The sequence below is a fragment of the Phalaenopsis equestris genome, unplaced genomic scaffold, assembly GCF_001263595.1.
Source record: "Phalaenopsis equestris unplaced genomic scaffold, ASM126359v1 Scaffold000002, whole genome shotgun sequence".
NCBI lineage: Eukaryota > Viridiplantae > Streptophyta > Magnoliopsida > Asparagales > Orchidaceae > Phalaenopsis > Phalaenopsis equestris.
In genome coordinates this window covers 32,654,882-32,673,078 of record NW_018164444.1, presented here as the reverse complement: position 1 = coordinate 32,673,078, position 18,197 = coordinate 32,654,882, and the positions used below count along the sequence as shown (strand labels likewise).

The following is an 18,197-nucleotide window of genomic DNA, read 5'->3' as shown; positions in this document are numbered from 1 at the left end:
AAGATTTAAAAATCATTTGATTATTTAAATAATATTTTAAAAATTTCTTTCCTATTACAATTATTTAATTTGAGCTCATTGAGATTTTGATGAGCATATTTTTACAATGCTGAATTCGTCTTAATGAAAGTAATTTTATTAAAATTTGAGGTTTGATAAACATAATAGTATTTTAAAAAATACATAAAATTTGTGTTTGATCAAATGAATTTTAATGTTGTATTATTTAAATTATATATATATATATATATGAAATATGATATATTAATTTTTATTATTTCCTCTTCTCTTTCCATGCCGGCGGATCAGATTTGTGGCTGTCTTTACTAATCTTACCTGCGCCATATCTGCATCCATGTAGGAGTATTTAACCGCATCCATTCTACTGCATGCACGATTCGAACTTCCACATAGAAGTACAAAAGTTAATCCAACATTCCACCATTTTAGAGGTTCCGCCGCATTGGCCATCTCACAATTCCCATCGGAATTCATAGATCTACTCCCTCTTTTACCCGGGACAGATTTTTAATGGTTCATCCGCTTGGAACACCTCAATGATGTCAGAGGGCGGCGGGGGTCGCCTTGGAGGAATCGGAATCTAGGTATTTGATGGCCGCTGCAGCCGCTGGATGGATAATTGGCGCGGCTTGCGCGTGACAGAACTCTAGATCGGAGGCTCAGGTCCAGCGTGAGATTTTGAGATCTTTCGAATTGGTTTAGTCAAGATGTTCTGGCGTATGCCTGGGGCGCCGGTGGCGTCGCCTGTAAGTGTCGGAACTAATGGATAGGGTTATATCTATATCCGTGTTCTTCGAATTTGCGTTGTGATTTTCTTTTGCGGTGATGTTGATATATTGATTTTTGAATGCGGTGAGCGCTGAATTTCAAATGCTTTTCTTTGTGTTTTCTGTAACCTTCATGTTTTGAGTGAAGTGTGGTAATATTTGGTGTTTATGAGAACAGCTTCCTTTCAGGCAGGTGGTGTGTGCTAGAGTTAGACTGCTGTTTTTTTGTGTAATTTGCTGTAGGATACCCAGTAACAACATGTTCTGTGTCGTTGAATCGATGTTTTTCTAGGCTTATGTAGTTGTCTCTCCTATAGCCCTTCCGACTTGCGTATTGAAAGAGAATCTAATGCTTGGAAGCATTTATTATGAGTGATTCTGATCGGCTGCAAAACAAGTGGTTGGAATGAATCCTTTTTGCCCCATATGGCTTCAAATATTGCTTTCACCATAGTAAAATGCCCGAAATATTTTGGGATAGATTTATCCAGTTCTTCCATAATTGAAAAAACTGAAACGCCAACATGACTTTCATTAATGTTTTGCTTGCTTCATTGGTTTAAGTTTCTTGGGAACTTTTTATTATTCTCAATACCCTGGCTGTTATTTCCAATGAACTCATTCTTTATTTTTTAAACTAATTTAGCAATTTTGTGCAAATTTCAGGTGGATACTATTTTGGACAAGGAGAATTGTACTTTGGAAGAGCTGCTAGATGAGGATGAAACAATTCAAGAATGCAAAGCAATGAATAACCGTCTAATTAATTTGTAATGTCTGAATTATTTGTAATCTTATGCTTTTAGTGCTTCTCGATTTGGAATATTTAATTTGATCTCATTTCATGCCTAATTAATTAAATAATCACTCTTTTATTGAGCAATATACAGAGAACTGAGGCTTTAAAGTTTAATTTTGATTTTGATAGTTTAGATAGTTCCATTGGTTTTAGGATTTAGTTTTGGTTGTTTCATTTATTAATTTTATTAAATATTCATTATCATTATTTTCATTAGCTTTATTGAAAAATTTTGGTGTTGGCTTTATGAATCATCATTTTTCATTCATTTTTGATGAGTACTATTTGACATGTTAAAGTTTATTCTTTGCAAATCATTTTGAACAACTCATGTCTATATAGCCTTTTCTATCATTTTGATTCATTCAACCAACCGTTTGTCTAATATAATTGTTCCTTAATCTTTCACAGTTTAGCTACACATTTAGCTTGATATTCTTATAACTTGCCACATTCTATTTGGATATAAATGACTTTTTTATCGCCTAATGTTCGAAGATGCACGACACCATTGACACAATTGCGGCTTTATAGAACCTTCTTTTAAGCCTCAATGTTATCTTTTTATCAAACAATTCTTGGGACATTTTTTTCATTTTAACCATCTAAGTTCAAATTTAGAAATTATATTCTCATAAACATCGTAACTCTTTTGTATAATAGATCTAAAATACCTAAAATCTATTGCATATAGATATCACCTTATCATTTAATAATTTAATTGATTATTCACATATGGCCATTTTAGTTTTAGAGCATGACATTTTTTTAATTTAGTCTATTGACTATATTAAATGGATCCTATGTGATAACTCATGTAGAAATTATGATACAAAATTGATCCCAATTTTATCCCTTGGGGGTCATTTTGGAGCAATTTTGTATGGTTGAGAGACTAAATAAAATATAATACTCTATTACTATTTTAACTACATACAAATAATCAAGAGACTATTTTAGGATTCCATTGTTAATATCTTGTAGCCGACCCCACGTAGTGGGATTAAGGCTTTGTTGTTGCTGTGTTGTTAATATCATGCTACTAAATTCATAGACCATATACTCAATATTTATGTTATTATATCTCTAATATTTTAATTTTCACTTATTTTTTAAGGTTGTCTTATCAATTGGAGCTATAGACATAAAAATTAAAGCATCCACCCAGGAATCTCACTTTAATCATCCCTTGTAAGCATTTATATAATTAATAATAAAAAATGAACGCATAGATCATTATTGATGTAAATTTATTGTAATTAAAAATTTTCATTTCACAAATGCTTTTAATACTAGTCATTTCCATATTAAATGTATTTAACCGCATTAACGTACCTTTGATAGACATCTTTTTGTATTAATTTTGATTAAGTTAATTCCCATGTATCCTCAACTCAATAAATATCATATGAAGGTCATATCTTTACTCTCTCTTCTCCAATAATTTGCTTAACATAGAAATATTTTTCATAGTACATCTTTTGCGAGCTGCAACTAACTTTTTTCTCCAAAACCGACGTAAATTTTCGATGCTATGTTTTATTATTTTCTTCCATAGACTCATTGTATCGTAAGTTTGATTCCTTCATAAATAATATAAACTTGAAAATGATTTTTGCCTTTATATATTAGTACCAAGTTTTTCTTCTCTAATCATTTGGGATCAATTTAGTCTTCAAAAATTTATTGAAAAGCTTTGCCAGTCAAATCATTATAATATTAAACAACCTTTCAATTATTGGTCGGTTTTTCATATGGATTTAAAGCATTAGCTTCATGCATCTTCTCTCAAGTTAGGTTGGCTTCATTTTTTCGGATAAATCAATAATAACCTTTACTATATTATTCATTATATTCTTCCAAAATAAGTTCTTATCTGAAACTCTCATTTAGGAACTTCTCGAAGTAATATTTTCAATTTTTCTTGATGTATTAATCCTTAACTAAGGTTTTTGTTATCTCTATTTCTAGTGCATTTAACTTAATAAAATTCTTTGGATCTCTTGCCTTTTTGTAGCAATTTAATATATCAGAATTTCTATTTCTTTAGTACCATCAATATTATATAAATCACTAAAATTATAAATTTTATTTCGCTCACTGATTCTAGTAATATTTGTTATACTCACTGCATTTTCAAGACTTTTAACTTTCTTTTATTCATTATAATCTTCAGTATTATTTAATTTTTGTGACCATCTAAAAAGCTTACACATTTATTTTATAACCCATTGCATTCCGTATGCCACCACCATATCTTTTTATTTTTGCGATCTATTTCTTGATTCTCCAAAAAATTTTAAGACAATCCTTTTAATAGAACTTGGTATCTTCTCTCACTTCAGGTTTGGCTCATCTAAACAATTGTAATTTGACTACATCACTAGCTTTCCTTATCCTAGGGCAATCTTTTATTTTGATTTTTTTTCTTATGCTCTTAAGATATGCATCCATTGCCACTATTACCTGTCATCTTCTCTCACTGCAAGTTTGACTCAGCGAAACAATTGTAATTTGACTACATCACTAGCTTTCCTTATCCTAGGGCAGTGATTTGTTTTGATTTTTTTTATACTCTTAAGATATGCATCCATTGTCAAGAAGTTTTTTCTTTCTTTAGTAAAAAAAATATTTTGGTAATCTCATGTTTTTTACTTTTCTTAATTTATGTATTCGTTATAACCACATCATTAGCTATTGTGAAATCAAGTATTTACCTTTCTAGCCCTTATTCCATCAACATGATTCCTCTCATGACACATCCTTTTAGAATTTATATTCCTATTTAGGTTGCTGCCAACTTATATCTTCTTCCCAAGGCATGTGTTGTAGTAGTTCATTCATCTCTGTGTGGCCTGCTGCGATTCCTCATTCATCTCTGTGTGGCCTGCTGCGATTGAGAGGAAGAGACGAAGAAGGTTTGGATCGCATGAAACTTTGAGGAAGTAACGACTGTAAGCTTCAATTCAAACAAAAGAGCAATTCGGTGTAGGGCTGCGAGGGAGGCTTTCGAGTGGATTTCTATGAAGGCAGGTCGCGTGATGAATTTGTGAAGGCATAGAATAACAAAATATAATTAGCTGCGGTCTCTGCTTGCGAATGATCGTGTGGCTTTGTCTTACAAAAAGGCCAAAAAAATTGCGGCTCGATCGTGCAGTAAAGAAGATTGTGGTATAATCCTGATTTCATTGTGATTAAGGATGTTAAGGGAAGGAGATTGTGCAGGAGTTACAGAGTTGGAGCTTTTGAGGAAGATTGATCCTGAAGTTCTAAAGAACTTTGTCGGGCTCATACTGGGAGCTAGTGTCTTGACAGGAGTCACTACGTTAGCATGTGTTCTGACTCAGCTGAGTGGACTTCCAGGAAAGTGATCAGCTTTGGCTGCCTCGAGCTCAGGTCGGACAAGTGCTCAGGGGGAGACCCGCAGGTGCTACAACTCTGGAGAAGTGGGACACCTGAGCAAGGCTTGTATATAGGGCTGTCTAAAATGCTCGTTGTTCGCGAACAGCTCATGTTCGGCTCGTTAAGTAGCTCGTGTTCGGCTCGTTCGTTAAGTAAACGAGCTGAACACAAACAAATTTTTAAAGCTCGAATTATAAACGAGCCGAACACGAACTACTCTTTGTTCGCTTGTGTTCAACTCGTTTTAGCTCGAAATAAAAAATTTATATAACTATTTATATAACAATATATTACATATATTATATATATAATAATATATTATATATATTTATGTCTAAGTTTAAATCATAACACTTCATGTGACAATGTGGTTAGTGCCTTCTTTTGTATATATTTGGTTCAAGGTTAAATCTCACACTTTACGAATATTTAAATCGAGCCGAACACGAACACACTGTTCACGAGCCGATTTCGAACACGAGCTTGAGCTCGCTCAAGCTCGACTCGTTTACAGCCCTACTTGTATAAATCTATCCAAGGAGAGAGACAGGCGAATGTAGACATTGTAGAGGTCGTATTATAATTGTGGGAGCCAAAGGGGTAAAAGAGAGGACTTATGGGCAAGTCTGATGGTAGCGAAGAATGAGGGAGAGACAAGGGTGATCTTTATCAATGAGGATCACGACTTACTGGAGATGTTGAAGATGAAGCAGAGAACGACAGGTGGATGGTGAAGTCACTAGGGATGCATCCACCTTATCGTCATTTAAGGACAACACTGCTACTTATGCTCACTCAGTCAAAGATACTCGTAATACACATGCTTTTGCCTCTATATCCACCACAAGATCACCATAATGGATATTATATTCTGGTGCATCTCGACATGTGACAAATAACACTAGGGAGTTTTCCTTATATACTCATCTAGCAATTTTATAGATCATTCATACAACTGATGACACAACACAACTTGTGGTTGGTAAGGGTATAATGACGTGTACCATTTCTATAACTTGGGTATAATGACGTGTACCATTTCTATAACTTTGTCAAATGTTTTGCATGATCATTTCTTTCTAGTGAATCTTTTATTCATTAATGTCATTATTTTACATTTAAAATATATTGTTTCTTTTGATATTTCTCAGGTGATCTTCCAAGAAAAAGGGACGAGCCGGGCACTTAGGACTCGAACGTGGCATAATTGACTGAGGTACTTGGACCGAGAGGGAATAGACCAACTCTAGCATCCATGTTGAAAAGTGTTCCAGTAGGAGAATCTAGGAGAAACATCGAGGATGTGTTACTGCTACATCATAGACGCATGAGACATTTTAGTCTTAGTTTACTGAGTCGGTTGTATCCATCTATGTATGAAAACACAAATAAGGAGAAACTGGTGTGTGATGCTTGTGAGTTTGGCAAGCTAACAAGGAGCTTGTATGTTAGTTCAATGAAGAGGAGCTCTAGTGTGTTTGATTTGATACATTCTAATGTATGAAGATTTGGTCCTATTAGTTCTATGAATAATTATCGTTATTTTGTTACATTTATTGATTGTTTTTCTCGTGTTACCTGAATATATTTGATGAGACAGAAAAATGAGGTGGGTGCTTGTTTTAATGATTTCCATATAACAATCTAAGCTCAATATGGAGCAGCTATGAATGCATTGAGATTTGATAATAAGACAATATATCGACAAAACATTTAGGGGCTACTTGTTAGCTCAATGGATACAACACCAAACTACATGCCCATACACACTGGCATAGAATGGAGTAGCAGAGAGGAATAATTGACATCTTCTAGAGGTAGCCTGACATGATGATGACAATGAATGTCCCACATCGGTTATGGGGCAAGTAGTCTTGACACCCGCTCAATTAATTAATAGGATGCCCTTAGGAGTGTTGAAGTGAAAGACTTCTTATCAGATATTGAAAGGAAACCATAGTGAGATCATTTCATTGAAGGTATTTGGATGTATATGCTTTGTGAAAGTTAACAGACCTTTTGTAGGGAAGTTGTATCCCATAACTGTGAAATGTGTGTTCGTGGGTTATTCTGCTACTCAAAACAGTTATATCTTCTGGAGCCTGATTGAGAAGAGATTATTCGTGATTATGGATGTGTTGTTCAGAGAGTTTAAACCATACTACACTATTGAGGTAAATTCACCTTTCGGTGACTCAATAGACACTACAAATACGTGGCAAAATAGAGTGAGTAGTGGTGTAAGTGGGATCAATATCATGTCCTGTGGTGTGGGATGAATCAACTAAGGAGACGAAAATCGAGGAGATTCAACTCAGAGATGGCGAGATTCAAGCTGAAGGTGAGCTAAGGGTGTATACACGGAGGAAGAAACAAACTGATGGAACATAGTCTGCAGTGCTAACAAGTCCCTTGTCCTAGTTTTCCCCAACTCTTGAGACACATAGACCATCCACCGTTAATCCGAAACTCCTAGGTGATATTATTCATTCTCTGTCCGCTCCTACTTCCCCAACGTTAAGGAGGACCTCCCACAACAATGTGCGATATTCTCCTGATCGTTTTGGGTCGGAACTTGACATTGCGAACTTTTTTTCTTATTCTAACATCTCACCTTTTCCTGGAGCATTCATTGAATCATTGGACTCTGCCTCTATACCCAAGTATTGGCAGATTGCTAAAGAGGATCCAAAGTGGAAAGTGACGATGCATGAAGTACTTGAAGCTCTTGATAAAAACCGAATATAGGAGATTGTACTACTACTGACAGAGAAGAAGGTAGTTGGATGCAAGTGGATCTTCATGGTAAATCAAACTCTAGGAGGAAAGGTGGAGAGGTACAAAGCACGACTAGTGGTAAAATGATACAGTCAGACGTATGACATTGGCTATGAAGAAATCTTTGCATCTGTTGCAAAGATGAGCATGGTGTGGGCATTGGTTTTTCTGACAGTGAAAGGGGGATGGAAACTCCACAAACTGGATGCAAAGAATGCTTTTCTTCATGGGGAGCTATTGGAGAAGATATATATAGAGATACCGCTAGGATTCAGTACATCTCAGACAATGGGCAAGGTGTGTAGACTCAGAAAGCCACTGTATTGCTTGAAGTAGTTCCCTCGAGTTTTGTTTGACAAATTTAGAATGACAATGGTTGGCATAGATTATCAGCAGATCAATACATACCACATGGTGTTCTTTTGACAACATGAAGGTCACACTGCCATATTTGCTGTGTATGTGGATTGCATAATTATCACTAGTAATGATGAGACAGAGATTGCTTAGTTGAAGGAAAAATTGGGGAAAAAATTTGATTTAAAGATTCTGAGATAGCTCAAACACTTTCTTGGGATTGAAATGACCCATGCATTTGAGGAGATGATCCTATTTTAGAGAAAGTATGTACTGAATCTTTTCACGAAGACATGTATGCTGGGGTGCAAACCTGCGGTCTCTCAAATTGATCAGAAGGTTAAACTCAGTACAAAGACAAATGAATCAGTTGATCGTGAGAGGAACTAGAGGCTGTTAGGCTATCTAATCTATCTGTGTCACACCCGACCTGATATTTCCTTTGCAATAAGTGTGGTGAGCCGCCACATGCATGATTTACAGAAGGGCCATATGGATGCAATGTACCAGATTCTGAGGTATTTGAAGTGTGCACTAGAAAAATGGTTGATATTCAGGAAGAAGGGGCATGTAGATATTGAGGGCTTTTGTGATTCTGATTGTTGGCAGATGATCCACGTAAGGATACTGCATGTTTGTAGGTAGCAACTTGGTCTCGTGGAAGGGTAAAAAACAGTAAGTTGTGGCAAGTTCAACAACAGAGGCAAAATATGATATGAATCACACAACGAATAATTCCCAACTTTACTGGGGCTAGAATCAATTAGAAACTAAATCATACCGTGGAATAACAAAATCATGTCAATTTGATAAAAAACGAAAACAAAAATTAAAACAGAAGCACAATCAAAGCAACCATAAACACACGAGAATTTACGTAGAAAAATCAGAGAATGGGAAGAAACTACGTAGCCACACCATCAGAACTTTTCATTATAAAATTCAGAAAGGTTTACAAAGAACTCACACAATCTCTTCACACACAAAAAACTTATAAGACTTGCTCCACAATATTTCCTGTTCTATTGGACGCAAAAATCACGCCGAATCATTGAAATCCACCTCTTCAAAACTCACTTTCACTGGGATGCTTGTCGAAAAATATCGAAGGAAGATACACCTAACCCTACCTTATGCCGCTCGAAATCGAGATTAAAATCCTATTCCCGACACCAATCTCTCCTAGCACATAGGCGCTCGAATTTGATGCCTATGCGCATGCTCTCAGGAAACAAACACCTTAGTTGGCACCTAAGCGCCTATATGGGCGCATCTGTCCCTAAAGCTGGTGCATAGGACCGACCTTTATGTTCAAGCGCCCACAACCCAGCGCATAAGGGCGGGGTGCTCTGTCCCGATGCTCACCAAATAGTCTCCACTCATAACAGTCTCTCACTAGGAGACTGGTTGTAGTGAGCACCAGTCATCTGTACCGGCGCCTCCATCTGAATCGCCTTTATAGTCACATGTTGTGGTCACGTACCGTGATGTGGCTCGCCCCATCTCAACCTTCTTGAAACCTAACGGAAGCCAGCATAGCTTCAATTTCTCAATATTCACCACATTTGTCAATATATTTGCAAGATTTTCAGCTGTATATATCTTTTACAAAAATAGCTGTCCATCTTCCATAAGACATCGAATGAAATGATACTTGAGCTTGATATGTTTCATCCTGACATGAAAAACAGAGTTCTTAGCAAGATGAATCACACTCATAATATCACCGTAGGGCTTCCAATTCCCTGCTCCTTGCCCATTTCTGCTATAAAAATCTATAGTCAATTCATCTCCTTGCTAGCATCAGTGATAACAACATATTCAACCTCCGTAGTAGAAAGTACAACGATTTTCTGCAACATGGAGAACCAACTCTCCGCTGTGCTTCCCGATTTAAAGATATACCCTGTTGTACTTCTTCTACTGTCCACATCTTCTGCCATATTTGAATCTACGAATCCCTGCACTTCCATAGCAAAGTGCCTTGTTGATTGTTTCGCATAAATACCTGAGAATCCACTTTGCTGCCTTATAATGATATTTGTCTGGATTGTCCATGTACTTGCTGAACACTCACATTGCATATGCAATATCTGGTCTGTACAAATCATCACATACATCAAACTTCTAACTGCTGAAGCATATGAAGTTCTCTCCGTCTGTGCTTACTTTGCTTCAGAGTTAGGCAATAGCTCCTTAGATGGTTTGAAGTGACTAACTGGTTTCGCTTCACTCATGTTGAACTTATTCAAAATCTTCTTAACATACTCTGTCTGAGACAACTTTAGTGTCCATGCACTTCTGTCCCTGCTGATTCTCATCCCGAGGATTTTTCTGGTTTGACCTAAATCCTTCGTCTCAAACTCACTTGATAACTATTTCTTCGAGTCCATGATTTTATCAATATCCGCCCTTGCAATTAGCATGTCGTCTGCATACAGAAGAAATAAAGTATAACAGTTATCAAAGTGTTTGATGAAGCGACAGTGGTCTGCTTGACAGTTCATGTACCCATTGTTAGATATGAACCTGTCAAATCTCCTGTACCATTGTCTCGGGGCCTGTTTCCGACCATAGCGACTCTTCTTCAATCTGCAGATCAAACATTCTTTGCTTGGAATATTATAACTTTGTGATTGCACCATTTATAGCTCTTTCTCCAGTTCTCCATGTAAGAAAGTTGTTTTTACACCCATCTGCTTTAGATGTAGATCTTTATTGCTATCAAACTCAGCACAATCTTGATAGTCGTCATCTTCACCACTGGGAAGAAGATCTATGTGTAATCCACTAATTCATTCTGCTGGAAACACTTCACAACAAGTCTTTCCTTATAGCGCTTGCTACCATCCGACCCCTATTTCAGCCTGTAGACCCACTTGTTGTGCAGTGCTCTTTTGTCATTTAGTAGTACCATCAAATACCAAGTCTGATTTGACTTCAATGATTGTATTTCTTCATCCATGAGAAGCTCCTACTCCTTTGAATCTTTAACTTGAGTGGCCTTCTCAAAGCACTCTTGTTCACCACTATCAGTTAGTACCAATTAGTGTAAAAAAGGAGAATACCTGTGTACAGGTCGTGTCACTTTACTAGAACTTCTGACTTTTGTAGCAGGTGATTAAGGAACTTCCAACGCTCCTTCTGGTTGAGCACTTGTTTTTTCTCCATCTTCCTGATCACCAATATTTTTTTCTCAACATATCTGAATTCTTCAGAAGCAGCTGACAGACTATCATGAGCTATGATCTTATCCTTATACTTCTCCATTTCATTGAATGTGACATCCCTGTTTCTGTTGAATTTCTGATTCTGGTAATCTTAGAGCTTGTACCCAAATTTATTTGAGCTACATCCAATGAAGGTGCACTTGACTGATTTTGATTCAAGCTTGCTCCTGGACTCTACATCAACATGAATGAGATAGATTTACATTTTGTCACTCCAGGCTTTTTCAGGTAAGTCTGCATCCAAAGGACTGATGGACTACAGTTATTCAGATAAACTGCAGTGTTTACTGCTTCGGCTCAGAACTGGTTTGGCTAGCCAGCATGCAAACTTATGCTTCTGGCACGCTCCGTGATTGTTCTGTTTATACGCTCAGACACACCATTTTGCTACGGTGTCGTTGAGACAGTGAACTTATGCCTAACCCCTTCTGTAGCAAAGAAAGACTTGAAGATTTGATCACGGTACTCACCTCCATTATTTGATCTGAGAGACTTCAGCTTTAAGCCTGTCTCATTTTCTACGATACCATTCTATTTCTTAAAGACTTCTAATACATTAGATTTTTTCTTTGAGAAATAACTCCATACATTTCTAGTGTGATCATTGATAAATGCGACACAATAATGAGAATCTCCAATGGACTGAACTGGAGTAGGAACCCATACATCGGTATGCATTAACTCTAGTGTCTTTGATTTCACCACCGACCTACCCTTGGAGAAAGAAACTTTATTCTGCTTGCCATTTATACAGTCTTCACAGAAATACAGATCAAATGATTTCGGACACTGAAGTTTATTCTTAAAAAATTGGGACTTCATATCTTTCTCGCTCATATAACCAAGCCCACGGTGCTGCAGACCTGCATTCACCATGGTTCCAACCACATCAATTAAATCAGCTATTTCATTGATCAAATAAATGGTGCATTCAGTGTTGCCCCGTGCCATCACTGATGCCCCCTGATCACCTTCCACGAATCACCTGTGAAAGTTGTCACGAGCCATAAATTTACCAGCTGACGCACAAAGATGAGATTTCTCTTCAAACGTGGAACATGTCTAACTCCAGTAAGCTTTCAGACTATTCTATCCGACAACTTGATATCAACATCTCATTTTCCTACTATACTGTACTCCTTGTTATCTCTCAAATATACATTCTCTAGATCACTTGAGTGTAGTTTTTAAATCTTATTTATTGGGCAAGCATAAAAAGAGACACCTTAAATCCACTATCCAAGATTCAGTACTGACATGGGATAATACTTGGGAGTCACTTTAGATTTCACCAGTAGAGACATTAGTAGAGTAACTACTTTCCTGTCCACCACTAGCTTTTCTTGGAGCTTTGCAATCTTTCTTGAAATGTCTCTTCTTACCACAATTTTAGCATTCTCCTCTGCTTGACTTGGGTTTTCTTTCTTCGACTTGGATCTGCCTCAGCTGTATTATTGCTCAGATTTCTTCCTCAGTATCAGCATTCAACGCAGAATCTGAAGATTCACAATTCGCTGCTTTTCTACGAACTTTTTCTTTTAACATTAGACCCACGATATCATCGAAGTTTAACTTTGAAGTCCCTGAGGAATTACTAACCGCCTTTACCCATCCATCCCAACTATCCACAATGAAGATAACATCGTCAGTGCTCTGACCTCATCGTCAAACTTGATCTCCACAGAACACAACTGACTCGTCACAGTGTTGAAGTTATTGAGATGATTTATCATTGAACTATCTTCCACCATTTTCATATTAAATAATTTCTTCACTAGAAAAACCTTACTGGAAGAATAATATTTTTCATACATCTTGTCCAGTGCCGCCATGAGTTCACCGTAGTTTTTTCATTTACAATGTTGAACTCAACAGATGATGAAAGTGACAAATGAATTAAACGTAATGTTGATTGATCCAACATTTCACATTCATCTATTGACACTTACTCAGACTTTCTTGTGATTTCTTGTAGTGGCAAATTTAATTTTTTCTGATACAACAAATCCTCCACCTATATTTTCCAGAATGTGAAGTTCATCCCATTGAACTTCTCTACCTTGAATCTTATGTCTTTGTTCATTGCTCCCACTCGAATTGAATTCCGCTCTGATACCAGTTGATAGGAATCACACAAAGAACAATTCCCTGGGGCTAAAGATCAATTAGAAACTAAAACTACACCGCGGAATAAAAGGATCGTACCAATTTGATAAAAAATCAGAACAAAAATTAAAACAAAAACACAATTAAAACAACCATAAAAACACGAGAATTTACGTGGAAAAATCCGAGAACGGGAAAAAACCACGAAGCCACACCACCAGAAATTCACTATGAAATTCATAAGATTTTACAAAGAGCTCACATAAGTTTTCTCTCCACACACAAAAAAAACTTCCAAAACTTGCTCCACAATCTTCACTCTTCGTTCTGACGCAAAAATCACGCCGAATCATTGAAATCTATCTCTTTGACACTCCTCACATTCACCGGGATGCTCATTGAAGAAAATCGAAGGAGGATACACCAAGCCCTATCTTACGCCATTTAAAACCGAGATTAAAAACTAATTTCCGACACCAACCGCTCCTGACGCATAGACACCCAAACTTGGCGCGTATGCGCAAAGCCCTCGGGAAATAGTCACCTAAGCGCCTGTATGGGCACATATGTGCTCGTAGCTGGCGCATAGGCGCTAGCTTCTCAATTTGAGCAACACCCAAGTGGGCACTTAAGCGCCGCAACCCATCGCATAGGCGCCGGGCGCTCTGTCCCGCTGCTCACCAAATAAATCTCCACTCATAACATAATACAGGGCCATGACATTAGGAGTTGTTGAGATGATGTGGCTGAAAGCATTGTTGGTTGAAGGGGATCGGGAAACTCAAATGAAGTTGTGGTGTGATAACAAGTCGTCAATCAAGATTGATAACAACTCGGTGCAACACAATAGAACTAAACATGTGGAGATTGACAGATTCTTCATCAAGGATAAGCTGAATAATGGATTGTTGGAAAGAAGGTTGCGTTTGGCGCAGCTTATTCGCTGCATCTGCGTTTTCAAAATGCCGTCATGGTGTTTGTTTTCCCCGTTTTCGGTGTGTTTCGCGATACACTGTTTTTGTTTTGTAATAAATGCTGGCCGCGGGTTCATGCGGCCTGCATTTGGCCCGCATTCGGAAGAGATTTCTCACCTCTCTGCCCTACTGTCACGCTCGCCCTCATTTCGGGCCCTAGGTACCTTTTCAATCCTCTCTTCCCTCATCCTGTGGATTTCGATCGTTCTCCCGTCTCCCTCTCACGCGCCTCTCTCTCATGCATCTCACTCAATTGTTGTTTTTCTCCTCCCCTTCCTCTCTGCGATCCGTGGTTGTGTTGCACTGTAAGTACTGCTATTGCCTTGTGATTTTCTATGGAATGACTTTTCTGTGCGTTTATTAGCTTTCTCCTTTGCTGTTAGAAGTTTGCAGTGCTCTTATGGTGAAATTCGAAGGAATGACTTTTTTCTCTGATTTTTGGAATTTCTCCTTTTTTGTGCTTTCTCCCTCGACTGTTGCCTTTGGTTGGGTGTGTGTGCTGGTGGTTGGAATTTGGTGTGTGTGCGTCTGTCGAGTGTTGCCTTTGGTTGGGTGTTGGAGGTTGGACTTGTGTATTGAACTTGGGTGTGTATGGTGGTGGTTGGACATGGGTGTGTGTGCGCCGGTTGTGGTGTGCGTGTGTGGTTCATATCAATGCTGGTTTGCATTATGAAATTCTATTTTTACTTGGTAGGTATGAAAAGTTTTATGTATGTGAGGTCCTGTAAGGGCCATTGGGTTGCAGGGAAGATTAATGTTGTGCTTCATATATCACTCTAATAAAAAATTGGAAAGGATACGCTAGGCCATGCTATCAGAACTTGGTTACACACCCAATTCTGGTTTGATGGAAAGCTTGAAGGGTTTTGAAGTTGTTAATTGATAGTAAAGAATGAACAAAATTGATAACAATTGACCAGGGGTCTCATTCTTAGCATTTGGAAATGTTACACATGAAGATGGGTGTGTCTGTTGGTGGTTGGACTTGGGGTGTGTGTGGTGGATGTAATATGCGTGCGTGCTTGTGAGGTGTGTATCTTATTTTTTCCATCTAATAAAAATTTGGAAAGGATATGCTAGGCCATGCTATCAGAACTTGGTTACACACCCAACTCTGGTTTGATGGAAAGCTTGAAGGGTTTTGAAGTTGTTAATTGATAGTAAAGAATGAACAAAATTGATAACAATTGACCAGGGGTCTCATTCTTAGCATTTGGAAATGTTACACATGAAGATGGGTGTGTCTGTTGGTGGTTGGACTTGGGGTGTGTGTGGTGGATGTAATATGCGTGCGTGCTTGTGAGGTGTGTATCTTATTTTTTCCACTTTTCTGAAGTGGTTTTTTGCTTTTCAAGTATCAAATATATTGCTATGACAGTTCTGTTGCAAACAACATTGCTGCACATGCAGAATGATTATTTATCCATAATCAGCTATTTTCTAACAGCACAAACCAAACAGCCAACCAGCTTATCCAGATCAACTGCTGATCAACAACTTATCTGAATCAGCTGCTTATCAGCAGATTGTCAGTAAGCCACAACTGCTCTAAACAAACCGTAAGTTATGTAGCTACTGGAAAGCAGGTGATTGACTGCCTCACTGAAGGACTTGGCTCTGTAGAGTTAACTAGTTTATTTGACAAGATGGACTTATTGAATATCTTTCGCTCATCTTAACGGGGAGTGTTGAGATTTGTATCTAATGTAGAGTTCTATTTGTAAATAAAAGAAATCTAGGAGTTTTTCTGTAAATATTGTTTGGTTCTATATAAGTCGAAGTGTTAATGAGATGAAATAGATTTTTTGAGCAAATTCTTTCTTTTGGTTAGGTCGTAATTCGCCATTTTCAGGGAACTCCTTGGCAGACTTAAACTTTAAAGTTGCATTTTGTTTATTCGAGTTTTGTAGCAACCTGGGTTTAGAAGTCGGCACATCTTGGCAGCATAGGGCATGATGAAGAAACATGAAATATGTTTTGTACTAAAAAAGGATAAACTTTATATACAACTGATATAAATAATATAAATGAGCAAGAGAAAATAAAATTTTGATTTTAATTACTAAAATACATAATAACTGTCCAATAAGAAAGAAAGACAATATCTAAAGAAAACAAAGTGGACGGAAACAACAGCAGAAACAAACTCAAGCCATCACAAAAGGGTAAGGACGGCTGCGATGCCCAAGCCAATGTAGCTCTTAAAGTGTGTGCTATAGGCAGTCACAGGCGGGAAGATCACATGATTCACGTTGTTGAAGGTGTGAAGGTGGTGTGAGAGGAGGATGGTTTACGTTAAATTCATGGGAGGAACGAAACCAAACGCCAGTTTGGTTTGCTACAAGTTAGATAAAAATTTTCTCATCCATCGAAGGATTGACAACAACAATCGTCGATGGAAAAAATTCCATTGAAAATGGTACTAAACTCCAATAATAATCCTTTCAAAGCAAATTTTGACGTCGAAGTAAAAAATGAGTGCAAGTCAATGAATGAATGGATTGCAAAAAGTTCAAGTCAAATTAAGCGTCATAAATGATTTCTTGCCTGGTCATATGAGCAGCCTAGCAGCCCCTAGTCGAAGAACAAGTCGGTTCCATCAGTATTGGAGCCAATGAGGATTATTTTGTTAGTGATTAATTTGTAATACATATGAAATTTAAAATAAATGTTTTGCTTTAATTTAAATATAATGTTAAAGATGGTAGTTTTAGTGCATTTCATTCAAAATTTATGATTTTCTGGTGCAACTTGTAACACTTGGCTGGACACTACATCAAAACACTTGAGTTTTGACTGAAACTATTAGCACAAATTGAAAGAAAAAAAATATTAACAAGCTTCAACTCTATTTCAACTTCTACTGATTCAAAACGAAGCTGAGACCGCTGAAACTTAAAACCTTGGAGAGAACAAGGACAAAATAAATGCTGTAGTGCATACCTAGTGATATGCTGTTAAGTATATTGTATGCAAAACATACTATTAATGAGTATGCTCAAGCATTATGAAGAGAATCACGAATTTTATTCAATCCCAATTTATTGCTTTTCATGTTTTTGGAACATGATATGAAGTTCTAAGTCTATTCTGTTACTCGGTTAGAGCTATAATTGTATTTCTTTCTGGTTATGTTGCTTATACTAATTGCTACTGTCCCTTTTGTGTTTAGCATTATTTTTTTTTAATGTTGTAACAAAATTACATTTCCTAGAGTTTTTCAATCATGGATGTTATGTTGACTTCCATGCCAAAAGGTTTTGATTAGGTGTCTGTTTGGTTTGTATTGAGAAGCATCAATTGTTATTGCACTTGTTGCCTTTTGTTGATATTTGTAGTTTTCTTTTTCTTTTTTTAGCCCTTTTTTTTTTTGAAATTTTATTTAAGGACGTTAATTTGAGCAAGATATGTAAGATTGCATGGTAATCAAACCAACTCCATCGAAACTTATGAGTCGCAATTGACTAGAATTGAACTTGAACTGAGCTGAGTTTGGATTAAATCGTGGTAATTTGAAATCATATTGAAAAAAAAAAAGATGTTTCATGTTTGAATACATGTAAACATATATTACCCTATGCTTATTCTTAATCGTTTTTTTATAGTTATGCTTGTAAGCATATTTTGCTGCCATTTGTTTATGATCTATAATTGTTTGGTTTTTGGAACAATGGATGCATTGTTAGATGTTCCATTAATATTTGGTTTATAATGAAAAAATTATCAAAATTAAATATGGGTTTTCTCTTTGAAGTTTGAACTG

General features: G+C 36.9%; 1 protein-coding gene across 1 annotated transcript in view; it reads left to right on the top strand.

The window, feature by feature from the left end:
* Positions 1-308: 308 nt before the first annotated feature.
* Positions 309-18,197, top strand: part of LOC110027655 (serine/threonine-protein phosphatase 6 regulatory subunit 3) — a 64,785-nt gene continuing 46,896 nt past the window's right edge. The window contains exons 1-2 of the mRNA XM_020729171.1: positions 309-767; positions 1,455-1,558. Coding sequence (XP_020584830.1) covers positions 729-767; positions 1,455-1,558 — 143 coding nt within the window. The 5' untranslated portion in view covers positions 309-728. The remainder of the gene's footprint in view (positions 768-1,454; positions 1,559-18,197) is intronic.